The sequence below is a fragment of the Dichomitus squalens genome, assembly GCF_000275845.1.
Source record: "Dichomitus squalens LYAD-421 SS1 unplaced genomic scaffold DICSQscaffold_13, whole genome shotgun sequence".
NCBI lineage: Eukaryota > Fungi > Basidiomycota > Agaricomycetes > Polyporales > Polyporaceae > Dichomitus > Dichomitus squalens.
In genome coordinates, this window is record NW_006766895.1 from 316710 (window position 1) to 343043 (window position 26334).

Consider the following 26334-nt stretch of genomic DNA (forward strand, 5'->3'; position numbering starts at 1 on the left):
TAGACAAGGAGTTGATTCCACCACAGTATGCGGCGCTAGCCGATCTCGACCTTCCTCGGGCAGTAGAAGGACTTTTAGAATGCCTCGCTTCTCCATGGTGTGTAACGTAGTTTCTGCGCATATTGTCTTGCTTACATATCCGGCTTGCCTTTAGTAAGAGCACGGATGGACTACCACAAACAGTCGCGCCCACGGACGTTATACGGCATAATTCGTAAAAGGCCTAAACATCCTAGTACAGTCCTTATTTGGTTTCGTCTGTGGTACAGCGGCCGTCATAAGTCCGGCCGTAGCGTGTGTGTTTGCTATTAATAGGGGTAGTCAAAGATGGCGGTTCGGTGGACGATTCGAGGGAACGATTCGGGAGACGATTCGAGAAGGGGGGAATCCGCGATTCTGCCAGAATCGCGTCGAATCGCCGGTGCCAGTCTGGAGGAGCACCGCACACCCAAATCGCGATTCTCTGCACTCGATTCCCTCAGCCCGACCTCGGATAAGCCCTTTTAAAATAGGTTATATGTCGAAATTGTACTGGGGTTTGTCTTAGCACGTCTTACGAGCGACCATGGCCCTACTGCAAGCTTGCCGCTTCTCTACTTTTATCAGAATTGCTGGTCTACAGATTCCCTCCACCTTCAAATGTCCAATCAGACCGAAAACCCTACTGTCAGAAAGTCTGGCCGTCTCACTTGGCAACCTTCTGCTGGCTCTGGCACGAAGACCGGGAATCAAGTGCGCCGTGTATCTGTTTGATGAGATGGATAGATTTTCTCTGAGGTCCCAAGAGCTTAACGAAGCATAGTAGGGGGGGAGAGCAACGCGGCACACGGAGAGAAACCGTCGCGCGAGGATGCATGGACTACTACACTGATTTTGATATCACAGACGCCCGAAGGCCTGACCGACTCAAGAATTTACCCTGGAATCGACCCGTAGAAACGTGGGGTGGTCAAAGTGCCCACACGAATCCAGGACAATTCCATTCGACGGAATCGTTGCAGAATCGCTCGACGAACCGTCCTCCGAACCGCCATCTTTGACTACCCCTAATATATGTCGAAGCGCGAGCGCAGAGTCGTTGCAGCCCCGCCAACGCACTCCGTCGACGATGGATTACACTTACCCGGCTAGTATCAGCTACAATATAATTTATAGTTTCCCGTTCAGCTCGTTCCGGATGCTCGAGGATAGCAACTGTGAGACAGGCAGACAAGGTGGCTTCAAGCTGCGCGCGTAGGCGCTCTGGGTTGCTGAATTGCCGCATCGAAACCCGTGGGAATGTATTATGTTGGGGCAACCGTCCACTGACGCATGCCGAGACTCGTCGTATTCAACGTCCACTGCGTAAGTCTTATTGATCATCTCTTCCCTCATTCTCTATTTCCTACCGAAGTGGTAATGGAATAGGTTAATTTGGTTGTCCGCGTTACTTGTGTCCGTCCAACTGACTGTCGAACTGAAATCCATGCCCTATGTCAGGTGTTGCAAGGCCTAAGTACTCATCGAGCCGTAACAGACCATACCCGCTGCGCTGTGAACCAGCCTAGATGACAAGAATGACGATGGCGAGAGAAGAGCGCCACTGACGATTACTTCTGGTAAATCATGTCACCACTCTGACAATCTCGAGCCAGGCGCGGCGGATGACCAGCCAGCGTTCAGGACAGCGTAACCGGCAATTCTACACCATGGATGTATGGCACAGAGGTGAGTATCCATGACTGTGATATGGGAGGCACTGACAGATATACACGTTCAAACGCAGTTCTGCTCGTGCTGACGGTCACTTCTGTTGTCAGATTCTCTCTGACGCCATGAGCGTCATGATTCATGGACACCCATTGCTTATTGCTGATTCGAGACCTCCTTGAACTAATCGCCACTCACTCTGAAAATTCAGCGAGCCACTCTTAGCTCCATCTCACGACGAGCGCCCGAGCGCCGGAATATGCAAACTCGTGCTCCGGCCCAAGCATAGCCAAAGCTGCGTGCTTGAGGATTATGCCTCTCCTATTTTCCGTTGAGAGGCGTGACAGCTGTCGGACAAACCTCAAGGTGAGACCACAGGTGGAGGTTCGTCTTTGTCAGACGCTTAAACCTGCGCAATGCGTCCTAACCACAATGGCCCTATATAAACGATCCTGCCACCTCCCTTTCCCTTCCGTAACCTTCCTCACAACATACCCCAGCGTGGTTTCCCTCCTAGCTTTTGCTATCATGACTGCCCCGGAGAGTTCCATTCAGGCTCTCTACTGGCTCGCAGCCCCCATGACAGAGTTCCCCTTTATTGTTCCACGCCCACGCTCTCTCAACGCTTTCCGCACGATTGAACCGTCTGGCAGTGCAATCAACGGGATGGCACATATGTACAACGTACCACCGGAGTTCTGCCAAATGACCATCAACCCCGCAGACGTCATGCCTGATGACACTTACCTTGAGGTCTGGCATTGTGCAGAGGCGACCATCCATTACCGGGATGGACAATTCGTTGTTGACGGCGTCATGGCGGGAGTCAAACCTTTCGTGGTTGGCGGACTGTCTCCGGTGTACCCTCACGTCCTGCATCATCCCCGACCTGACACTGCCCATGGACCCTTGAGCACTATCGCTCGACAAGCCTCCACTGACGACGTGCAGGATACTCCTATGCTTGTCCTCTGGAGATGTACCCATGGCACCCTCTTCGTGCAAGCACACGAGGCTTCGGTACCATCTCCGCCTGGCTCTGCTTCGGCTCCTACAATTGAGGTTCCCTCTCTTCCTGAGGCTCCTTCTCCTCCTCAGAGCAGCAACGGCGAGCTACAGTCTGTTCGAGTCCGCGACGGCTCCGTCGGCCCTCCCCCGCCCACGGCCCGTCTCACTTCTCCTTGGGCTCCCCCTGCGAACAGCCAATCTGCCGTGCCGCCGGCCACTATGCACCCCTCTCTAAGTTTCGCTACCCGCGCTGCCCCAATATCACCTGCTGGACGCCCTCTATCCCGCCCTACACAACCTCAAGCTCCAGCAGCTCCCGGCACGCACCACGCACCCGGTGTACTGCCTTCACTCTCCCCGCGTATGATTAAGAAGCTGCAAGACAAAAAACGCCGCACGGTCGACCCGCGCAAGCATACTTCTATCGCTCGCTCTTCTGTGTCAGGCTGCAGCACTCTCCAAAGTGGCTTCGCCACCCCGCCACCTCCACCGCCGCCACCGCCGCCTGCCCCTTCGCCCACGGCTATCCCCAGATCACCGCCTCCCCCCATAACTTCGTGTGCCCCGTCGCCTGGTGATGTACCGAAGCAAACGACGCAGAACGGTCAACGCAACGAACAGACGCCACCCCCGCTCACCCCAGCAGCTTCGTCCAGCCTCACCCCATCGTCCTCCGCCGCCCCCAGAACTCCCAGCCCCGCCGCACGCGATGACGCCCCCACGTCCTCAGAGCTCGTATGCGGCATCAACAACTGCCAAGACAAGGTCACCCCCGTCAGCTGGGAACCGCACTACATGCACGCGCACGAGCTGTACGAGAGCAAGTGGAAGCACAAGGCGCTCTGCCCGCACCGCGACTGCTCGGACCCCGCCGCGCTCGCCGCGAAGGCCTCGCGCACGCAGAAGACGACGTTCGGGAGCTGGCAGACGTTCAAGCGGCACGTCCTGCAGGTGCACATGCCCGGCGGCGGGGCGCACGTCTGCCCGATCCCAGGGTGCGGGCGGGTGTTCAGCCGGCCGGACGCGGCGCTGCGGCATTGCGACCGTGCGCACGACGAGCTCGCGGAGAGCGCGCGGAAGCGTGTGAGAGTGGACTGGATCGGGCGGATGAAGAAGTCGGCCAAGGTCGCGCGCGCGAAGGGCTCCGTTAGGAAGGTGTCTCGCGCGCAGGCTCCTTCGGTGCTCCATCCCACGGAGAGCGCCGTTGGCACGTCTCGGATGGCAGACTCGGATGATGAGTACGTCCCGGGCACGGGTGATGACGAGGACGAGGCCATGGACATGGACATGGACATGAGCGATCCGGACGATTACGACTGATTCTCGGCGTGTTCACCGACCGCGGAAAGCACGAACGACTATCCTGATACACCACTGCCACCTATCACATTATCTGCTCCAAACTATGCTACCCTCCCCTACTACTCACTAGTATATGCCATTGGACGCCCTCGCCCCCAAGTGCTCTAGCCCCTATGCTGTACATCCACTATCCCCCACTGTCACTGTATGCTTTCCTGTATCTGTAACCTTACGTATGACCACTCTATGAACGTATGCTACTCTCCACAGTTGGCTCGAGCGTGCCCTCAGGGCATCGGGAACACGATTGCCGGCGGCGCCCTCCTGAGAGCGCGAGCTACGGCAGTAACATGAGGCGCTCACGCCGCACGCGCCTAATGAATGAGATCCTGCCCACTCTCAGCTAGATCCAAACGCTGACTCGAATTGCGAGCGATGAGTGCATGCAACCGCGTATGTCGACGGCCCCAAATCGTCGATGCCGTTCCAGTGGCTCGCGTATACAGCTGGCACCGCCGCATCGGCGGTATGCGACTGGAACTTAGCCACAGCACATCTCCCGGTGAGCAGTGACGGTTCCAGCTTCTTGAGCCTCCGGATGAGGTTATCAAACATACTGATAGTAATAAGTACTAGTACTACAAACCGGACTGCAAAGAGCGACGCATCGACCTGCAAAGCACCTGAACGCATCTACATACGTACACGAAAGCGTAGCGAGCGGAAGCAAATTCGAAGTAGAGTACACGACAGCAACGAGCGACGATAGTTACACTGGTACAGCAACACCCACAATCACATTCACGACTTCCTCCTCCCCCTCTCGAGGTATCCCAAGCCCGATTCATCCAGCTCCTCAGTGCGCCTCACACATTGCTCGACCCCGGCCGCCTGAGCTTCACCCGCCGCTCCTCCCGCCGCTCGCGCCCCTCCGCCGTCACCGGCACGCTCCCCAAGCCCGCAAGCTGGCCGAAGCGCGCCCTCGACTCCGCGCGCGGCCGCCCGCTCCTCGCCTCCTTCTCCTTCTGCAGTATCCCATCCGCAGCGATCGTATCCCGGTCTCCCAGCCCTCCAGACAGCGGCAGCCGCGCCGTCGACTCGGTAGCGCCCGCCGGGCTCCCCTCTATGGCCGCGAGACCCCCTCCGCGGTCCTTGTCCCTCTCCCCACCCCCGCCAAGCGCCGCGGCGCGGAGGTTCGCGATCGACGCCTTGCTGAGCTCGAACACCTGGCTCGCCTTCTTCCTCAACGACGTCCTACTCGGCATCGGCTTCACCCTCGGCTCGTCGAACGCCGGCAACAGCGCGGGCACGGGCGGGATGGGAGGCACGGGGGGCACCTCGCCTCCACCTTGCCCCTGCCCCTGAGGCGAGCGCCGAGCGGGAAGCGGGGGTATGGACTGGTCGTCGCGGAACCGCACCGCGCCCGTCGACTCGCCCTCCTGGAGGCCGAGGTTGACGACGCTCCTGCTCGCGTGCGACAGCATCCGCACGACCGAGCCCGTCCGCGTGTGCTGCTGCTGCTGCTGCTGCTGCTGAGGCTTCCGGCCCCCGCTCCCGCCGGACCTCTCCCTCTCCCTGTCTCTGTCTTGGAAGCTTGCAGACGGAGAAGTCAGGATCGACAGCTTCGGCCTCCTGCCCTTCCCCGACTTCCCCCCAGGGTCCGCCTGCACCTTCGTCTGATTCTCCGGGGTGACCTGCGTCTGCTCCCTCCCCCCAGCAGCAGCGGCAGCCTTCGCCGGATCCGGGGGGGCAGGCTTGCCCCGCAGCCACGGGAGGAGCGAGCGCCTTGTCTTGCGCGCCGGCTTCCGAATCGCCTCGTCGCTCGGGAGCGCGGTCTGCGTCCCAAACGTGCTGTCCATGCGCACGCTCTCCGGCGAGCTCTTCGTCGACGCGGACCGCGCGCGGCTCGCGCCTTGCCCTGTGTCCCAAGCGTCGGCGACCCTCGCGGGCAAGATGCGTTGGAGGAGGGGGGCACACGTACCTAGGGACTGTGCCACGCTCGCCGGCGCAGGCCGGTCGAGCAGCCCGAGCGACCCCTCCGGGATCGCGGCGGGCACCGCGGTGATGTGGCCAAAGAGGCTCTCCTCGCCGTGCGCGACGGCGACGATCTGCCAGCCCGCCATCGCCGTGAGCGCCGCCATCTCGCGCAGCGTGCGTTCCTGCGCGTTGAACGTTACTCGCATCTGCCAGACGCATGTGCATATGATCACCCGTCAGCTTCGCTTCGTTGTTCAGATGCGATGCGTACCGTCAGGTCCAGCCAATACGCGTTTGCGTTCGCCTTGCCGAGGTTCGGGAGAAGCGGAGAGCCCTCGGGTGCCAAGGAGCGCACCATCCCAGAGACGGGTAGCTGTCCGCCAGGTCCGCTCGCGGCCAGGTCTTCGTGCTCGTCGACACACGCGTGCGAGAGGATGTGGTCGGCGATGAGCAGCTTCGTATTTGGTCCAGCAGCTTTCCGCAAATTCAAGAGGATCCTGTGGGGATCCAGTGAGTACCCAGTCACTATAACGCGGAACCAAACGGTTGTACGTACTTGACCACAAACGTATCGGGCCAGTCGTGCGTGACGACCCTCAGAACGTACACGGCGGGCGTTCCCGGCTCCTGCGACGCAGAGCCTGGAAGGACGAGCGGTGGCTGGGGCAAGAAGAAGTCGTGCCCCAGAAACATCGCCCGTCCGGAGTCGAGCATCTCCGGACAGCGTTCGCGCCATGCCTGCAGTCGCATTCGTCATGTGAGCATCTCGCGAGAAAGCCAATCAGTACAGATGCACGCACCGCGATGCCCTGCTCCGCCACCTGGGGCCTGTCCTGGATGACGAACCTGAGGTGTGGGAACGTATGCGCGAGCAGCATCGCCGTGGAGCCGATGCCTCCGCCCACGTCCACTACGAGCGAATCGTCCGGCAGTTCCTGCCACGGGAAAGCTGCAGTCAACCACGCCGTCCGTCAACGACTGATCGAGCAGTACCCCAAAGGGAGCACACACCAACGGTGACAGCGCCCGGGATCTCCCAAGCGGCCGTGCCCGTCATGGCGGGTCCGAATCGCTTCAGGCGCACCTCGTTCCCTGGCCGCTCGAGCCATTCAAAGTACGGCGTGTTGGTGTCAAACGCCACGTTAAAAGGTGCGTGCATAGGCGGAGCATCTTCGGCGGCCTTGCCCGAGAGTGACGGGAGGTAGCAGTCCGCGAGGTACGCTGCAGACTTGAACAGCTCGTCCGTGCTGTAAAATCAGAGGACGTCAGCTGGGGGCGCGTGGTAGGAGCGTGATAGCAGAGTACGTGCCATAGGCTGACGAACGCGGCGATGCCGTTCGTCGCCTCGTACTTGTCCTGTGGGCTGTGTCCGCGCCGCTGATCAGTGTCGGGATGCGAAGAGAAGGAGAGGATAAGCATACGCTTTCCGGAGCTCCTCCCACGACTTTCCAGAATCCACAATGGCTGATATACGGTTGTTCGCGAACACGTTCGGCCGGACCTCGCGAGTGATGTGGTGTGTAGCGAGCAAACGCAGAATATGGCCTGATGATATGGAGTCAGCTCCGGTCCACAAGATGAACGAAGTCAGGCTTACTGAGCTTCCCCTCGTCGACGTTGACGCGCCGACTGAGTTCGCGGACGTGCATACCATGCGGGCCGGCGGCGCGCAGGATCTCGACCGTATGGCTCGCTTCCAGGAACCTCAAGCACGCCGGAAGATGGTACTGTGAACGCCGCGGGGGCCAAACCCGAATCAGGCGCAAAGCCAATCAGTTGTTGCCCGATTGAGCTAGCGCGATGCAGCGCAGAGGGAGAAGCACGCACCCCCATGGCGGCGTCGCAAAGGGTAAGGAAGGGCCGGTGGACGGTCGCGCTGATCTGGCCGCAGGCGGCCACTATCCGGTTCGTGGCCGCGATGACGTCCGGGTGTGATGCGAGGCTCTCCGCGGTGTCCACCTCGGGCTCGTGCGTCTCTGTGGGATAGTAGGCCGCGTCGAGCCCGGGAAAGTCGAGCTGCTGGACCGTGCCCTCTGCCGAGCCCGCGCTAGTGCTCGCGGTCGAGGGCGGGAAGGGGATGCCCCCGATGGAGCCTTGGCGCGCTTGACGGCCCTGGAGAGGGGTCTTGGGGGAGCGGGCGGCGGACACGGACAGCTCCTCGTCCGGTGAGCTGGCTGCTAATGCATCTTCGTCGCGAGAGCCTCTGCGGAGGTAGGGCGTGTAGGGCGATAGGCCTGTAAGGACGGTGTAGGGCGTGGTGGGCGTGGGGGAGTCGGCATGGGAGGCGTCGCGGTAGATGCGCTCGATGTCGTCCAGCGCCTCGCCGATCAAAGTATGCAGAGCACGAAGGGCGGTGAACGTCATGGCTCGGTACCGAGGGCGTGGAGGAGGAGGAGGAGGTGTTGAGGGCGGTCGTCGCTGAGCCGGAGGTCGAGCTCGCTGTACGGGGTGAGGAAGAAGGCGAGAAAGATGGCCAGGGGGATGTCGGAGCCGGGGGAGGGGGAGGAAGCGTGTGGGATGACATGGAGCTATGTTGGCGGATGATATTTAACGAACGAGTACAGAACACGCTCTCGGACGTCAGCCAGACTCGCCCTCGCGTTCTTCTTCTCCCAAACGGGCAGGAGGAACGCAAGCTGTCACGATCGTCTCCTCGTCGGTCACGCGCGCCATCTCGCCCAGCGCTCCAGTCGTTCCCTGCTCGCGTCCGAAGCGCTGATCCTCCCCACCAGCTCGCCGCTGCCACCGTCCCTGCCTGCCTCTGCCGTCATCCGCATTCATATACTGCGTTTACAGATCCATCAGTACTCCGGCCTCTTATCTTCCGACTCCCTTGCGACTCCCACTTCTCCTCCACCGCAAATGCTACGTCTTCCTGCTGCTGCCAGCCTAAGTCCTAGACTCGGATCCCGGGTCCTACGCAAAGAACCATGCTGGTGACATCTCAACGCCGGGCCCACCTTCTAGAACGCGAAGCACGCCCGTGAGCAGGCGGCCCTTCGGCCATTTTCCTTCTCTTTGGAAGCTCTCGACGTCGACGTCTAATGCATTACATAAAATTCAGACTGAGCCGCACCGTCCGTAGTTTAATGGGTACTACTCCACTCTGCTAAAGCCGAGGAATTTCGGCTGCCTATCGTTCGCCGCCGGAGACACCTAGATCAAGTCCACCGACGAGCCACGTTCCCTTCCTCCTTCGTGCCGCTCTCTCCAACTTCCTGCCAACCGCTACTCCTACAACACCGTCTGCGAAACCGACGTCAGCTCTACGCATTCGGGGTGAACATGTCCGACGCACACATCGCCCCCCAGCGGTGTTAATCTCCCCACTGCTCCGTGTACTCCAGATGGATGACGAGGATAGTTGCGAAGACGAGGATGGCTCCAGTGCCTGAAACGGCGCAAAGGATCGCATATGTATCCCGGCTCTGTCGCGCACTTCGAGGTCAACGCAAAATGTGCCACGTCGTTCAAGGTTTGCGCGAAAGAGACCACGGGATATCTCTTTCTCGCTGACCGACTTTAGCGTGACACCGCAGAGTCTGAAGACACTCATGTCGCTAGCGACGGCAGAGCTCCGTCAGCAACCAGCACATGGTGTAAGCGACGTCTCCAACGTACGATTTTATATGCGCTTGGGACCGTGTAAGGTTTAAAGATGTGGGACGCTTGTAGAGGATAGAAATCGCAACGGAGGCATCAAAACACTGCGGTCACAAGCGCAGAATGAGAGGGCGTGGTCGACGTTGGGAATGGGTCTTGCAAAGGCTCGAATGGCACCTTGTATACATACCGTAGCTCCGAGCTCAGCTCACGTAGGATCCTCCGCCTTGAACGTCTCCGCGAATGACTACGGTGAACTTCGGTTCGATGCTATGGGGTCCGGAGTGATAGGTGGAGTGCTCGGCCGATCTTCGCACTCCTGCTAGACGCAAGAGTGAGCGAGGCCTGCACCGCCGGAATGGTCAGGTGCTGCAGGATGGTGTACGTGGGGCATAGTCGGATGGGTTATTATGGAAGGCGGGATAAGTGGTTGTCCCGTTAGTAGAGAACGAACCTGCGTCGGGAGCCCACGAATATTATGCGCTTCGTTCTAGATAAGCACCGTCGACCGGCGACATCATCGGGAGGGAGTCTTCGGCTAGACCGACGGGCGCCATCGCCCCCGCCCTGCGCGGGGTTGTGTTTTGCTGTAAGCATTTGAGCTGGGTGCGTGCCTGACATTCCTAAGATCGTAGATGCCGTGGGTCCTTGGAGACGGACCTCTGAACGGCGTCTCGATATATACGAGTACGGGCATGAATCTGACGCCGTCGCCACATAGACTTGGCTACGCGTTTGCTTCCCCGGCGTCCTTGAGAACACACGACCCACGACGGGGCCCTTAATGGCTGAGCGTGTTGTCGCGGCGACGTCAAGGCGAAGAACACCAACGCGAGGCTCTGCTGCAGCGCCACGGAGACCATGGACCAACTCCAGGACCTAGGTTCCGCGGATGCCAACTCCGCAGAGCAGTACCCATCCACGTCGCAGCGCGCGACCCAGAGACACGAAAGCGGCGTTGTGGACAATGGCAACTCAAGCCCCACCCGAAGACGAGGTGGGAGTTCCCCCAGGTGCATCAAGGTGCGCCGAGAATGCCCGCCTGGAGACGAGACGGGGATTCCACGGCGCAGAATGTGTCCTTTTTCTGTAATCGTATGAATTCGCGGTTTGGGAACGTCGGTGTCAGGGATCGGTTCGCTCCCACAGGCGAGTACGGTGGCGTAGGCCGGGTCGCTCCCACAGGTGAGCACTGAGCACGGAATTCGATTTGTAGAAGGTGAGGGGCTCTGAGGGGAGTCGGAGAGTCGGAGCACCATAAAAGGCCTTTCGAGTCGGCCGTCCATGCCGGTCCGATCCCGGACGGACCGTGGCCGTCGATCTGTAGTTCTGGGTGTTGGGGCGGGATTGGAGCCAGGCCGCGTCCGAGCACTGTAAGGGGGGTAACTGCGAGTTCGTAGACAGGGCTCTCGCAGCTGGGCCTGGATGTTGCTCCCTTCTCCACGAGTTTGGTACGGTCTCAAGCGGAGTAGGTCCGGTCTTGGAGAACAGAAGACAAGGGATAGGCAATCTCCGCAGGGGGAAGCCGGCCCGCTGAAAGCTCTTTCCGCTCCGCATGGCGCCAGTCCGACGCCTCTCTAGGCGTGGGCTGTGGGTGGTGGAATAGAGTGCCAGGTTGTTTAGGAAAGTCTCGTCGTGCCGCGACCGATGTGTCGTGAGAGAAGCCAGTCGTGTGGGGAAAGGTGTCGGAGTCAGACAGTGCTCGGACAAGGGTGATGTGGCGCAGACGAGGGCGGCGTCCTAACGAGCGGCTGGCGAGTCGCCCTTCTTGGAGGTAATATAGAGCTAGCAGAGCGGGGAGGAACGCTTCGGCTTCCGGGAGAGTTGTGTGCAGTGCGACCGCGTTCTGTGTAGTGCGCGGCTCGAGCGCCAGGATCGCCTAGGCGTGCCGCCGTGCACGTTTCCCTTCTCTGCGTAGCTGGTCGTTGCTGTACAGCAGGGACTTTGTTGCGGAGCACGCGTGTTCGGCGGCGTGCGGAGCGCAGCAGTGCAGCTGGCGCCTCGGTAGTTCCGCTCGAGCATGCAGGGCGCTGGCGTCTTGAGCTGCGAACGATAGCAATAGGGATGTACGAGGATTTTGCCAATGGGTCGACTGCATCCGCCTGGCTGAAGATATGCCAGGGTAAGTGATTGAAACCGTCATTGCATGAAATCCGTCAACATAGAGAGGGACGTACAAGGACTTTGGGGGCTAGGATACGGGCCTCTCCATCTTCAGCGTTGAACTACGTGCGGTGAGGACGGCGGGCAGGAAGTACACGCCGCTCCTCGCAGCGAGCGTCCGAGAGGGTCGTGGCGCAGTCACCGTGCTAGCTGATCCATGCCCGTACCCCCTCGTCCCCCGCCTCGTAAGGGGCCCGTTCGGGACAGTCCTCAGGGAGCCCATGCCCGTGCTCGTAGTGATCGTCCCTAGCCGTCGTATGACAGTAGGGACAGTGCAGCTTCTTGAAGTGCAGGTGGTTGTCCCGCACGTGCCGGTGAAGCGCAGACCGCGTCATCACCGAGGCACACCCACTCCAGCCGCACTGCACCTTCGTCGTGCACTTGGTGTCGGAACAATGCACGTCTCGCAAGTGGTCTAGCAGCCCCTCTGGGCTCACGACCGCGCCGCAGTCCCGGACGTGGGCAGGTGACAGGGACCTCGATCCGGACGACGTTCGAGTGGGCGTCGAACCGCGTCCGGAACGCGTCGACGTGTGGAGGGTACGGAGCCGCTTGATCATCTTCTGTTGGCGGCGAAGGCGAAGGCTGGACACAGGGCACCTCATCTGCAGCGGGATAAGGGTAGTCGAGATGGTTATAACCATCACTGGGTGGTTCAACATTTCTTAGCGCATTCAGGTTGGAGAAATTGCGAGTAGGCTGACTTACAATGTATCCGGGGCCTGTGGGACGCAATTGACGTCGGCGGCAGGCTGTCCCCATTCAAAGCCGAAACCGACAAAATGGTGTCTAAGCATAGGTAAATCAGTAACTATACAAGCGGCGTCGCCAACCACTCACTCATCATACGATATTGTGAGATCAGACATGTCCTGGTCTACTACTCCTGGGAGTCTACTTGCGCCCGTACCCGACGGCTCGCTGTGTACGGGTGAGGGCATGTCAACACGCGTGCATGAACGAGGACGTCAACATGGAGCACTTACGTCTGGGCATTCCGTTGTCTTTTTCTGCCCTTGCGCATTTTCTCAAGGGGACGCGGCCCGCTGCGACGATGGCGCAAGCTCGGAGCGTCGCCGTAGACAATGGAACAGGGCTCGTAGGAGCCGTCGTGGTTGATCTAGACGTGTGGGCACCTGAATTGTTGTCACGACCACTGTAAGAGCAGTGATTGAGCATGACGACCGGCATGAAAGGCGCGACATGGTACTTACTGTGCAGTCTTCAGGTGTTGCACCAGGTTATGTGCCTGCTTGAAGCCTCTGCCGACTTGCCTACAGCCGGACAGCATGCAGAACACTTTGCTATGAAAGCCATCAGTGGGTATTGCGGGAAGTAGTTGAGCGGTTACTGACCATGTACCAGAGTGTTTGAGCATGTGGCGCGGAAAGTCGCTTAGGCGGGCAACAGACTCATTGCATAATGCACACCAGTACTATAAACGGGACGTGGTGTTTGTCAGTTCGTGCAAGCGCTTCGCGTAGAGTGGTATGACGTACTCATACTGAGGGGGCCTTTCCGCGGTCGGAGAGCACTAATCCACCAATGTAGGGTCCGTCCGAGACGCCATCCGCATGATTGCGTATGGGGGCCATGACGTTGTGAGGAAAAGGAAGCGGCCCGGGGCGTGTGTTGGCAGTGGTATGGGCGGGAGGGGGCTACGGAGGTATAATACCTTCGGCTGGACGAGACTGCTCACGAATGAATCGGCCAATATGGGGCGGTCCTATAGCCAGAGGCCGCCAAAGCTCCAGTGACGTTACTTGGCGCGTAGTGTTGTGTAGGTCAGGAATGAGCGCTGGGAGGTCTGGAACGAGGGAATCGTGCCGCTGGAAAGGTCAGTACGACCCATCTCAGCCTGGTTGTCATCACAGATCTCAACAAGCCTACCTCTTCGGCAAAGACAAGACTAATGCGGGTGCCTTCTTATGCACCTCCTGACCATAAAGCCCGTCTAGGCCAATCTGGGCGACATCACTCCCTGGCACATCCACCATGAGCTAGGCCACTGAGAGGTGAGTTATAAAACGAAAGTAGTATGAAGAACAAGCACATACTACTCGCGAGGGGTCGATGGTATGCACGCTAGGGCCGGCTCCAGGATCGGGGACGCTGATGGACGGTCGGAAGAAGGAATGTAAGGAATGTCGATGGTAATGGAAGAAATTAAGGGGCGGGGAATTAGGAAAAAAACTAGCAAAGCCGCAAGCCCGCCGCTGCCATGCCGTTGAGGTGCACGGCTGCCATAGGGGCCCCTTGAGATATGGTGAAGTATAGGGACGCAAACAGGCCTACTAGGCGTGCAGTATCTATGCGAGAAGGCGCAACATGCGAACACCGACTGCATTGAAGCCAGAAGATGATGGTCGACCGAGTGAGACCAGTCGCAGTGCAGCCTGAGGTAAATCAAAATCAGAGAAGTGGATGCTGGCGAGTGTGTGAGGAGGTACTAGAAGACTCACCGTTGACTGTCTCAGAGGAACGCAACAATGGGATTTGAACGATGACGAAACATGGACCATAGGGCTTCAGCGTGACGTAAGGAGCGTAGTAGTAACCTAGGTGGGTCAGACTGGTGAACGAGTGTCGGTAGGGAGGTGGGTCGTTGACAGCCGGTTACGTTTCACGCAGGCCATATATACCTTCTTACTATCAAAGCCGTTTGGTCCAGTGGCGCCGATTGATGTGCCATTGAACTACGCACGGAGTGGCAAAAAGATCAATGGATGCCAATGACTTTTCTGTCCCAAACACCTTGCGCGTTGATCTTGGGTCCCTCGTAGTGCACAAAGGCTTTGCTGATCCACATCAGACATTTTGTTTCGTCTTTGACTTGCGAAAAAGAATGCTTTCCGTGTTTCCTATTACAGCGAAGAGAGTGAACTCCCCAAGGGTTGACGCTCTAAGGGGGAGAAAGGACCCTCCGAAATGCAAGATCTAAACGTACACTTCGCATTGCCTGTTCATGTACCATTGACACGCCTTACCTGCTATCCTACAGACCCGGAGAGTCCCAAACCCCATCACTTGCGCTGGACAATCGATCACCTATCAGTTTCTCTCTCGTTCTCCACAAACAAACGCGGACAAAAGACACTTACCATTGTCATTCCCTTTGCCTAAAACCTAACCCTTCGCATCCTGCCCCTTTTCGCCAACAGCCTGGGCAAACAATCCCACGTTCCAAACCAGCCACAACGTTATACGCGTCACCTGCAAGCCATTGAACAGAGTGCCCTGCCAGCGCGCCGTACGGAGATTTGAGAAGTCACGCAGGCGCATCACGGCCACGTCGTGCATGATGCTCGGCCTCGTCTCGTGCCCTGCAATAGTCTGGCGAAGGACGTGGCGCGATTGATTGGACGTCATGACAAAGACGTCCTACGTACCGCTTGTACGTTCCCTGGTGTGGATGTTCGGCGAAAGTCGACAGAGCTCATGTGAGTGCACCACGTACCACGCGCACCACAAGCCTCCGAGACTGTGTGTCCCAGCACAGGTTTAGAATCCGTTCGTCTGGAATGTACGGGCGCTCGGTGAATTCGGAGAAGGGTTCTACGCACGTGCAAAATCCCACGCAAGATAGACGAGGTTGAAAGTCGCAGCAGCGAGGTGGAGAGAACCGAGCTGACCGCACAGTGAGCCCTCATCGATGTATCCCTCGCTCAGAGAGCTAACAAGCGGCACGTACCACATACGAAGCCAGGCTCGTGGAACCAAAGATTAGGCATATGGCTATACATCGGAGGTGGGTCAATTGAGGTGCTCTCGAGCGCGTCATGCCCTCTTGGTTGTGATCGTCGGAAGGGTAAGATGGGGAGTGGATGAAGATGTGGCGCCGCGGCGCGTACTGCCCAGAGGGATTATGCACCGATAGGAAGCTGCCTGACGGACTGTCTGTCTATATCGGTCCAGCAATACAAGCATGTCGGCTTGTGCTTCTACCATTTTCTTATCTAAGAGGCTGCCTTCGGATGTACAATGTTTTGGAAGCCTATAGATGAGAATGGCGCTGTACTGACATACGCAAAGGGGTTCCTTCGATAGCTCCAAGTGCAACGAGATGGGGTTACCTGAACGTGGAAGCGGCTCCCTCGGTGACCCGCTGCACAGAGAGCCCGGTCCGATCGAGACCTTCCAGAGAGTTTCTCCGGTAGCAATATCGACAATAAGGACATTGTCTGGCGCACGGGAACCAATGAATGCAAGCAGAGGGAAGTTGGTGGAGAAAAGCGGTATGCTGCCTCTCTCAGGCGTACTGTCCAGATAGCCGTGTGGAACGAAGTGGCCCCGAGGCGAGTCCGTCACAACCGACGCCACTGCAGCTGCATGAACTTGGAGGTCCTGGATGGCGGCCGGCGAAGGAAACTGGACTGGGGTGGTAACGAGGCGACCGCGACTGTACAGCGGTGGAGATGAGGGGGCCTGAGTATCGACGGAGCGCCGTCATATCTTCAGTCAGGAGTGCTTCGCCCTAAAGACGAGGAAGCCCTGAGAAAGGTCGAAGCGACTCGTCCCGACATGATCCTTCAAACAGGATGATGGAAGTGTGACAGTGCGAGTAAGAAGAGTCCATAACGTACCTGGCTGAGTGCCCAAAATTGTCCTCCAGAGCCCGTACGGATAATCCACCGTTCATCGTCAGAGCGACACTGGTATTTTTCTGCTCGTCAATACTGAAGCTGAGGACGTTACCCGGACTCGCTGGCTGATATCCTCCCTCGTGCACATATCCGTGCCCGTCCCAATTGCCGTTTCAGAATGCACCATAGTCTGTATATGTCCTTCCAGTTCCCAGCCTCTGACAACCAAGGCCCTTCGAATGCAGTTGCGCCCTCGAACAACGTCCTCGACGTCACAAAGCCGTGGTAGATGGCTGCTTGATGATATATGCTCTCTTCATGAGCCAGAAATAGCGAGTGTGCGGCTGGAGATACCAGTTCAACATTGTGTAGATCATTCAGAGACAGATAGGAGAGTATATGTAGAGAGACGTCGTAGGGCAGCGAGTGAAACATTCAGTATAATGGTTATCGTTGAACGTGGAGAGTGGACTTCTTAGCGCCCGTCGCGGTTCGACGCAGGCTCTAAGTGCTAGCGCGCGCAAGATCACTGTCCCCGCCCTCCAGTACATCCAGATACCACAACGAGCTCTCCCTAGCAGCTGGAGACTAAAGGTAGCACTTCTGTCGAATGAACATAATATTGCTCCCAGAAACTCTACTCTCATGATCAGCGATTCACGCCGCCGCCGGCAGGAAACCCGACGCCCGCCAAGCAGTTATCCATCTCATCGCATCCTCGCTCCCCAGCTGGCACATATGCGCCAGTTCTTCTGATGCCAGCTCTGCTTTCGCAGTGGACAGACGAGTATCCGAGCGGTTGCTATCACGTTGGGCGCGGAAGAAATCAAGCAAGCGTAACGCCGGATTCGTGCGCATCGCATCTACTTCGTTTGCCGACCCTTCTCCAGCCCCCTTCTCAAGCTCTGAGAGCCACTCGGAGTAAGGTACGAGGGGTACGCCGAGTTCCTTTGCCATCGGGATCACGATCGCCTTCCACTCGATAGGGCGAGGATGCACGAGGTGCAGGATGGCCGACGAGGACTTGCGCATCTCCACGAAGGCCCGGGCTGCAGGGTGACTCAAGATGAATGCAATCTGTGTATTCTCATGCGAGGTTATCTCACTTGAGCAAGAACCAGGATGTGGATGCTGACCTCATTCATGTCTCCAGGCAAGCAGCGCGTGAACAGCGAGGATTTAACCAGGGCGGGGAACCATTCCTTCTCGTTCCAGTGCCCCAACTGATCGCCGCACACTTGCCCTAGTCGCACTGTCGTGGTAGGGATGCCGACGTGGTGAGCCAACTTGTGCAAGGTCTCTTCCGCTACCCACTTCGATTCCGTGTAACCCGATCCGATCGCAGAAGATGGCTCAACCCGCTCCTCGGGGACCGACTCGGGAGGTTGCACTTGGTAATCTAGCTCAATCGGCATGATGAGTGTCCGCATACACTCGGAATGTCAATACTTACTTGCGAGCACGCCGATAGAGCTGACGAACATGAACTTCGGAGGAACAGTGTAGGGTGACGACAAGGCGAATTCAAGTAGGTTACGGAGACCCTGCAAGTCTCCTTCGAACGACGTGACTTTTAGGTTGAAGTTTACCTGCCATGCTATGGAGTTCCAATCAGCATTGCACGAGTAAGTGCCTCCACAGCTGACTGCTCACCATTGTGCATGATGTGCGTGACCGAGGCCCGTATCTCTCCTAGCAGTCCAGGCTCTACCCCAAAGTCAGCGAGTTGCAGATCGGCCTCGACCATCCTGAACTTCGGCGACTCCAGTAGTGTCACGTCGTGCCCTCTTTGAAGAAAACGCTCTCGCTGCCTTTCCAGCGCGTTTGTCGCCTTCCGGTTGAACGCGTAAACCGTTCCGATCTCGCTGTCACGTAGAAGATGCTCCAAGATATCGCATCCGAAGCCTCCAGTGGTACCCGTAACGAGAACGACATCCTTCGTGCTCGCGCGAGGGCGGAGTCCTGAAGGCCGAGCAGGCAGGTCTGCGCCATAACGCTCTGCCCGGCGGATCAGGTCCTCTGGGGTCGACGCCATCGATCCTGCCTCCGGAGAGTCCGATAGGGTGCGGAGGAGCGCATCCGTGAGAGCAACGATAGTAGGCGCTTGGAACATAACATTCATTGGTAGTCTCTTCGCCGCGGCTGGAGAATGTTCACGTAATGCGCGCAAGGCGATGTTACGAATGTAAGTAGCTTGCAGACTACAGGCATGTCAACGCTTGATCTGTGAATTCCAAGCTGCCGCACGCGGAAGGGACTCACCTGTCGCATCCATTGCGGAAGAGGTCTGCATCCTCGGCAAGAGGCTGACCAAGTACATGCTGCACGACGGTATGCACGAATGTCTTGACGCCGTCACTGTTCCAAGATGAGGGTGCAGGAACATCGCCTTGCGAGCTTTGTTCTACACCAGCATACAACGCTTCGATCTCGTTTTGGTAGTCTTGGAGGACCGGTACGCGACGAGGGAAGCCCTTTGCATTATATGTGAATGGCTTGGAGGGAAGGGTGACTATGATCATCTAGAACGCCATCAAGTACTGCACGTCATCATTTGAAACGGAGGGACTCGTACGAACCTCCTTGAATACCCGAGAGTGCTGAGGAGCAATCGCGTTCGCGCGCTCTATCGTGGGCCTTCGAGGGTACTCAGCATGCGCGACTTGCGAAACTTGAAACTGTTCTCATCGTACCATATCTTGTTCCTAAAGTCCGCCAGCTTCTGCTCGTCTTGAGGGTCTAGCAGGTATTCCGGCATGGGCTCAATGAGGACCCCGTTTTGTAGCCTTCCTCGTCCAAAGATGAGGCAACCGCGGACGTGAGGGCCGTCTCTGATGATGTGCTCGAGGGGCAGCGGGTTCGTCTAGCCACCTCGCGTCAACTCCCGAAGCCAATCACACTCGACGAATGTAGCACTAGATACCTTCTCGCCGTTGGAGAGGATGATCTGATCGTCGACCCTTCCATAGATCTTCCACAGTCCTGGCTTCGTCGGGTGAGGTTCAAGAAGATCGCTTGTGGCATATGCGTCGATCCCGTTGATCCGGTCATTGAATGCCCTAGGTGGGCACTTTGACGTTGCCTATTAAGTCCGTCTCTCTAAGTAAAGGCTTCCTGCTGATATTGCTGTAGTACCAATATGACCAGTTCGTATGTCCCGTCCCCCGCAGGGCGCATGACGGTATCTACCAAATAATTGAAGCCGAAGTATTCCCAATCCATTTCAGGATTTACTGTCTTGCATGTGAGTCAGATGTATCACAATCAACGCAGGTTGTTTACCTGATATTCCAGCTGATATAGATCCGGTCTCCGTGCTATTGGCAAAAATGTTGAGTTATGTATCATGAACATTGCACGAAAGGAGGATGATGATGATACGACGTACCTCCCATAACCTGTGAGCAATGCTACGCCTTGAGAAGCCAGTGAGTCTCTAACAGATTTGTTCAAAGGCGCGCCTCCAAATAACTACGGACCAGACGGCTAAGACACAGGGTTCGTGGTGTCATGAAATGAACTAACCAAGCCCCACATCTGCTTCATAGCCAGCACTTTGTCGGGTTCGCGTGCCCATTGCTGCAGTGCAACCCGCATAAGCAAATGCGTAGGCGAAGTTCACAACCACGCACCTCAAGAAACGCTGGGACAGTGTACATCAACTCTGCGCCACAGCTGACTGCCCCCTCAAAGACGTTATCAGAGTTCGGAACCGTCGGCGGAGATGCAGGGGGGAATACGCAAAAAACCCAACCGCAGGTAACCTTGAAGACACTGATTAGCTACACGCTGGGAAAACCGATTGGCAAGGCTCTGGAACGCACCGCCATGAAGATAATTACACTCCCCATAGCATGGTACATTGGGACACCATGGGCGCTAACAATCGCACAAGTCGAGTCCATTGTGCCTTTCCCTGGTTATGATCAGGTCCCCACCAGTCAGAACCAATTCGAGTGCTCCGTGCAAGTAGGGACATACAAGTGGACATGCCCCAACAAATTAGCCCTCGGTGCGACCAGGTGATAGGCTTCGGATGGCTGGTTGAACCTGGGGACTGGTCTTCAGTTTCGACCACATGAAGCATCGTGAGAGTGAGCTAGATACCAGAGGAATGCAGAATCATAGCAGGGCTGTCGAGGTCGTACTTGGGCATCACCAGAAAGTCACGAGCGTCATCATCGCTCTCCGCTACTCCGGAAGGGAACAAGTCCTCATATTGCGGCATCGCGTGTTGTTTCACGCCGCCCAAGCCGGCCAGTGCGTCCTTCACAAGGTCGCTCATGTGTGGGTCTCGAGACGCCAGAACTTGAGTGCATTTCGTCTTGCTCGAGAGGTGGGCCACGGCAGCCGCCGAGTTGCGCGGGGAGATGGGAAATGCTACATGTCCCGCGCGTAGAATACCCAAAATGACAGTGGCATACGTGATGGTGTCTTACAAAGAAGTGGATCAGTGTGCGCTAGGATATGCTGGTTACCTGATAGTAAACGACGAACCTGCGCTAGCCACAATTGCGACCACGTGGTGGCCTGGAGACGCGTTCGGTCCCACAAGGGAAGAAACGAGCCGTGCAGCACGGAGGATGCCCTTGTTCATCTCCGCATAGCTGATACCCTCTATGCCCTGACCACTATCCAAGCGGAAGATATGGTAGGAGGGATTCTCGCGGGCGTTCCATTCATAGAGCTCTGGGATCGTTGCTTTGCCAGATTCGATGAACGATTTGGGGGATACATAGGAATCAGGAGGGAAAGGCATGTCAAGGCGTGTCGGTGTGGGAGTAGCATTCGGGGGTCACAATAGATATAGACGAGCTATTTGCTCTTTAAAGAGTCTCAGCGCGGAGAGTCCGGGAATAGCTGATATACGATCGTGTCGGCCCGCGTCGTGAGAGGGCAAAGCTGGGGAGCTTGATAGAGCGCGAGTCCCGCGTGACTCACACTGACATGCGCAGCTCAGAAGCCCGAGAGGAACGATTAAACATTGAATTATGTGCCCTTTGCGTCCCTCCCTAACATGTTAGTGGTCAGAGTTGGAACAGTCTGAGCGCGACAAGTAGAACAACATACGCGCTTACCACACCGATAGCTTCAAGAGATCTTCAGCATGCATACGGTCTCTTTGCGTCCGTTCGAACTAGATTTCATCAAAGTTAAAGCCATGAGTAAAAATCGGGATTCATACGACGCCCGAGCGCAGTTTGAGCGTGAGCCTTGCTGCGCCCTTAACTGTGCCAAGTTCCAACAACTTCTGGACGAGATGGTGCCGGCAAGGTTATGTAATCATTGACCTTCTTCCGGTCTCCGATGCGGCGCTAGCGCCGAGCCCTAGTGGCTGCGACTCCTAGCGGCGTGTACCGTAGTGAAGCTTGAGGCTAACGTCTTTATGTCATTTCATTGCTTGAAGCTGCTGCAAGAGGGGAGCTGAGTGGGACTACTACTGTATGCCAATTGAAGTCTAGTGCAGTTTTTGTAGCGCTCAAGACTGCACAGAGGGTCCCGTTTGGTTGTCATGCCAGTGACTTCTCTCCGCTGACCGCCACATGGGTACATGGTGAAGCCTTCATAATCATCATAGCAAAAAGCATCTCCGTGATGCGGTGTAGACACATTCGGCATGTTGTATCGAGCTCCTGTGGACACTATGAGCGCCATCAGTAGTATCGTTCAAGTATGTCAATCGTTCAGCAGACACTGCATCTATCGCGGCTCCTCCAGACCTCCGCTCCCGTCGCGTCCAACGGGTTCATTATCACGTAGCCATCTCTTAGTCGGCTCGAACCATGCACGTTCACCGTACATGCTATGGGGCCGTCGTCGTTGAAGTCTGAGTACACGTCCAGACTTTAGTCAATAGAGGTAAAGTTCGTCGAGAGCAGGCGCACAATTAGCTGTTTGTCGGCGGTTGCCTTTTCAATTCCCGCGCGCTCGCGATGACAAGTCCGGTATGGTGAACTCCCGGGACAACATAAATGGGGTATACGACCCACCCACGCTGAACCCGGGGTCAGCTACATTCGGGAGTTCGAGCGGATCCTCTTCGTCCTACAAGGCAGCTGCGATTTGCCTCAGCATCCTAGCCGTATCAACATGGTCTCCGTCCGATCAATAAACGATCGGAGCGGAACGGTCATGGCTGAAATGCGTTGAGCCGGTGACCAAGCCGAGTCTGGGATCAGTCATACTTGAGTGAAAGGCAGGAGACGACCACTGGCAGGATAGACGCGAGAGTTGCTGAAGTACTGCTTGTCGACTGTCCAGCAGTTCAAATCGAGGGTGCGCGTAAACAGAGTGGTGGTCTTAACGGAGCGAAAGCACGGACCAGGAGGCCAGCATTGTTAGATGCGTCTGGAGGCTGACAACCAGCGCGTGTCGTATCCAAGAAGCAGACGGGTTCCAGATGCCATTCAGCAGTCAAACTAGGTTGAAAACTTGATTAGCTTGACGTCTGAGTAGTGCTACGATCAGGAACATGCACGCCTAATCATCTCAAGCTGAATGACGTGCAATTTGTATGCATATCGGTCGTCAGCGGAGGAGCTCGTCCTATGGACCACACGGCCCCGACCATCACCGTTGTTGGCTCATATTACTGCAACTCCTTCCCCGCAAGCCACCTGTTCACTAACTCGAGTGATTCGATTGGCTTATCATATGGTGCCTGAGTGAGCGCAATGCCCTCGTCAGCAATACATTCTCGCAGAAGGGCCGATCGCATAGTCAGTTGAACAGAGTGCTCACGAAATGCCCAGCACCATCGATCGTAGCGAACGTCAGTCCACCTCCGGTCCTGGTCACGCCAGCGATGCTTCCATTCACCGTCCACGCCCTCAGAGGATCGCGCCGGAAGGCCTCGTTTTCGGTCCACTCGAGCTCGAGCGTCATCTTCTCGTTACCCATCTACATCCCATACTTGTCAGCTAGCACGACAGCGCTGATGAAGCACATTTGGAATGTGAACCCAGCGCACCCAGTGACAAATAAAATCTGTTTTCCCGACGTAAATAAGGACTCGGATGTTCCGTTCGAGGAGCGCCGCGAGGTAGTAGTGCGCTGGGAAGCTCCAGAAGTCCGAAGTCGCGAAGAACGCCGACGAGACCTTCGTTGAGTGGCGCTTGAATGGACCGCGTCGGGCAGGATCAACACCCAAGCGCTCTTGCAGCGTTTTGTCGCTGAGATATTTTATGATGTTGCTATCAGGTATGATGGGTTTCTCAATTTTCGGTACAATGGGAGTACCATACACGAACCACGTACTTCATGATAGGATAGCACTCCGTGTCCATGTCGAGACCGTTGCTGCACATTTCTCGTTTGACCGGACAATCGAGGGTAGCGTGAGAGCAACGCAAACATACCATGGATAAGAACGATCGTAGGGGTTGACTTTGTTGTCTAAGAACGGCAGATCAGCGAAAGCGGCGCAGGGAACGTGGGATGCTTACACAATAAGCCGTTCAGCGACCGGTCGCAGAATTCCGTCGCTGCGTTACAGTCGATCGAATCGAAGACGTCCTCGCAAGATTCCTTGTACCGTTTCTCGCAACGAGGAAGCTATAGCAGCCGTTAATTACGTCAAGGTATCTTCTGATACGCATCATCCGCGGTAGATAGGAGCACGAACCAGCTGTTTCATGCGGACGCACTCGCTGCGGGAGGTCAGATATAGCCCCCGTCGGCTCACAACTTGATCCCTACCTGATGGACAGGGTGGGTGGGAAAGTAGGGTCCTCGCACTGCGCGTTGTACCAGCTAGGCATGATGCTCTTGAAATCCGTGCATCCGTTCCCTAAGAATGCCGTGAGCCTCCCACAGATGAGCACCTTGGATTGGCAATAGTCGTACCAATCATTACAGAAGTGAGGTTGACAGGAGTCAATCCCGCCTCCACCAGTTTGGCGTTCTGGTCGTAGATAGCAGACGCGAACACCGGAAGGTAGCGACCCTATGTCGTGCCGTCAGACTTGATTCCCTGACCCCGATATTTGCGAACGACTACACTTACCCCGTAGGATTCACCGGCGAGATGGAGCGCCCTGCCTTTGAATTTGGTAAAGTGCTCGAAGAAGATGGCCACGAAGGCTGCGACGTCGTCCGCGGCCTCCACAGTGGTCGACTAGGAGCAAATGATACAAAAGAGCAGCCTTTCGGTATCCCGAGAACACACACCACAGCTTCGCCGTACTCGGCATAGGAGAACCCAACGTCGACGGGCTGATCAATGAAGAAGATGTTCGAGTACTCGTTCCAAGATTGCGGATGGAACTCGGTGCTGTTCGGGCTCGTCACCCTGCAGGGCCCTAAATGGTGACATGTAAGTGGGCTGCTGTAGAACGAGTGCCGGAGATGCAAGAATTGTTTACCTAGCTCCATGAAGAGACCCAGGCTCGAAGAGCCTCCGGGACCGCCGTTGGTCCAAAACACGACATCATCCGTGTCGGGGTCGCGGCGGCTCTCAAAAAAGTAGAAGAACAGGTGCCTGGCCTGGACGTCTATGTAGCCGGTGTACGCTCTACAGCACGCAGACATCTAAAGTGAGAAAACTTCTGGCTTGTATATGCATGACGACGCGAGTGGACTCACTGCACAGTGCCATCGCAAAAGTCCGACTTCTTGACACGCACGCTATGGCGAGGGAAAGCCGGGTGCCCAAGCTCCGTAAACTCGGTGAACGAGAGCGTACTGAGCTCTCCGAAGGGAATAAACAGCCCATCGTCGTATCTGCTGAAAGCCTGTTGTTCGAACCGCAGCTGGTCACCGACTCCTTGCGCTCCGGCCCGAGTGCCGTGCGCAACTGGCAAAACCAGCGGGAGGAGTGCAAGCAGTCCGAGGACAGGCGACTTCATGATCTTCCCTCAGACACGTTGGAGATGAGTGTCTAGGAACAGGGAGACGTACAGTGCTATACTGACTGTGTGAATGTGCCGAGGAGTCATGCGAGAGTCCAATCACCACGCGCGGGACCGTCAAAAGAAAACCATCCCCCCGCCGCCGCGGGCCGACAGGCTCCAGTCCGAGCGCCTCGGCAATAACGGATGTCGGTGAACCCTCCAGTGGCCACGACAACGTTGCGTCGACATTGCGCAGAAAGTAGGTAGGTCTGCAGCCACCTCAACACCGTCCCATAAAGTGCATGTTACTACTGATGCTAGCGGTCAAGCCGCGCTCTCACGTATCTACATGAGCTGAGAAACAACAGAACCGGGACCTCGCCCGTGGGTCGACATGACAGAGAACGATAACAGTCGCAAAGGCCACCAGACCGCGGACGATACCGGCGCGCCCGCTGGGTGACCATCCGAATCCCGAAAGCGAGAGGAGAGCGAGAAGGACAGAGGAAGGGAACCAAAGTAAACGGTGGGCGGAGCGGGGGAGCAAGACGCGCGGCGCGGCCTACGCAGCGTTCTCGTACGCCGCCCCGACGGCGTTCAAGCTGCCGTCGGCGTCGACGAGGAGGTTCGCGGCGGCCATAAACCACGCGTAGTGCGACACGCTGTCCAGCCCGTCCAAGAACGGCACGAGCTCGTCGATGAGCGCCGCCTGGTCCGCGGCGGACGTCGACGTGTCGCTCACGCCGATCTCGGTCATCAGTACGGGCTTGCCGTAGCGCGTGCCGAGGCTCGTGATGTACGTCTTGTAGTAGTCCGGGTCCGACGCGGAGCCGTAGATGTGGCCCGCGACGGCGTCGACCTGGCAGCCGAGCTTGTTGCACGCGTCCATGAACTGGTCGAGCCAGGCCGTGCCGAGCGGCGCGCCGCCGTTTGTGATCGCGGGCCCGACCAGCGTCGCTTGGCCTTTGAAGGGCTGCATGTAGGTCATCCAGAGCTGCGCGGCGGTCGTGGGGTCCACGTTAGACTGCGAAGAGAGATCGGGCTCGTTGAGGCTGTGGCACCGCGACAGCGGGAGTGCATCAGTTATGGGAGCCCGTACAGTATGAGCAAGTGGGCTTACAAGAGAAGGTGTGTGCTGCCCTTGGCGATGGCAGCCTTGGCGTCAGCCATCCAGGTGG

The 26334-nt window shown here is 57.2% G+C and overlaps 6 protein-coding genes across 6 annotated transcripts; 2 read left to right on the forward strand and 4 right to left on the reverse strand.

Annotated features, from left to right (window-relative positions):
• Positions 1-2217: 2217 nt before the first annotated feature.
• Positions 2218-4188, forward strand: DICSQDRAFT_180582 (uncharacterized protein; the record flags this gene model as incomplete). Its single annotated transcript, XM_007365593.1, has 1 exon — positions 2218-4188. One exon carries the CDS (start codon positions 2218-2220, stop codon positions 4015-4017), a length of 1800 nt encoding a protein of 599 aa, XP_007365655.1. The 3' UTR covers positions 4018-4188.
• Positions 4189-6050: 1862 nt separating this feature from the next.
• On the reverse strand, positions 6051-8340 carry DICSQDRAFT_60046 (S-adenosyl-L-methionine-dependent methyltransferase; the record flags this gene model as incomplete). Its single annotated transcript, XM_007365594.1, has 9 exons — positions 6051-6182; positions 6248-6473; positions 6533-6714; positions 6777-6925; positions 6988-7213; positions 7282-7339; positions 7398-7521; positions 7574-7703; positions 7804-8340. Coding segments are annotated over 9 exons (1764 nt in total), but the record flags the coding sequence as incomplete, so codon positions are not given.
• Positions 8341-11988: 3648 nt separating this feature from the next.
• On the reverse strand, positions 11989-12611 carry DICSQDRAFT_169977 (uncharacterized protein; the record flags this gene model as incomplete). Its single annotated transcript, XM_007365595.1, has 3 exons — positions 11989-12388; positions 12451-12531; positions 12583-12611. The coding sequence occupies 3 exons, from the start codon at positions 12609-12611 to the stop codon at positions 11989-11991; spliced, it is 510 nt and encodes a 169-aa protein (XP_007365657.1).
• Positions 12612-15562: 2951 nt separating this feature from the next.
• DICSQDRAFT_136451 (uncharacterized protein) lies at positions 15563-16478 on the forward strand. Its single transcript, XM_007365596.1, has 2 exons — positions 15563-16271; positions 16328-16478. The coding sequence occupies exon 1, from the start codon at positions 15806-15808 to the stop codon at positions 16010-16012; it is 207 nt and encodes a 68-aa protein (XP_007365658.1). The 5' UTR covers positions 15563-15805; the 3' UTR covers positions 16013-16271; positions 16328-16478.
• Positions 16479-16962: 484 nt separating this feature from the next.
• On the reverse strand, positions 16963-21084 carry DICSQDRAFT_161469 (acetyl-CoA synthetase-like protein; the record flags this gene model as incomplete). Its single annotated transcript, XM_007365597.1, has 17 exons — positions 16963-17402; positions 17462-17724; positions 17779-17922; positions 17979-18526; positions 18588-18847; positions 18905-18962; positions 19019-19188; positions 19249-19395; positions 19461-19558; positions 19608-19642; positions 19714-19796; positions 19851-19904; positions 19958-20089; positions 20150-20241; positions 20307-20375; positions 20433-20759; positions 20823-21084. The coding sequence occupies 17 exons, from the start codon at positions 21082-21084 to the stop codon at positions 16983-16985; spliced, it is 3162 nt and encodes a 1053-aa protein (XP_007365659.1). The 3' UTR covers positions 16963-16982.
• A 1662-nt stretch (positions 21085-22746) lies between these two features.
• DICSQDRAFT_155063 (serine carboxypeptidase) lies at positions 22747-26169 on the reverse strand. Its single transcript, XM_007365598.1, has 14 exons — positions 25238-26169; positions 24909-25174; positions 24689-24837; positions 24495-24625; positions 24331-24441; positions 24171-24270; positions 24024-24114; positions 23950-23974; positions 23771-23879; positions 23684-23720; positions 23583-23624; positions 23296-23518; positions 23067-23225; positions 22747-22986 (listed from the first exon to the last, which is right to left on the reverse strand). Exons 1-14 carry the CDS (start codon positions 25259-25261, stop codon positions 22915-22917), a joined length of 1539 nt encoding a protein of 512 aa, XP_007365660.1. The 5' UTR covers positions 25262-26169; the 3' UTR covers positions 22747-22914.
• Between the last annotated feature and the right edge of the window lie 165 nt (positions 26170-26334).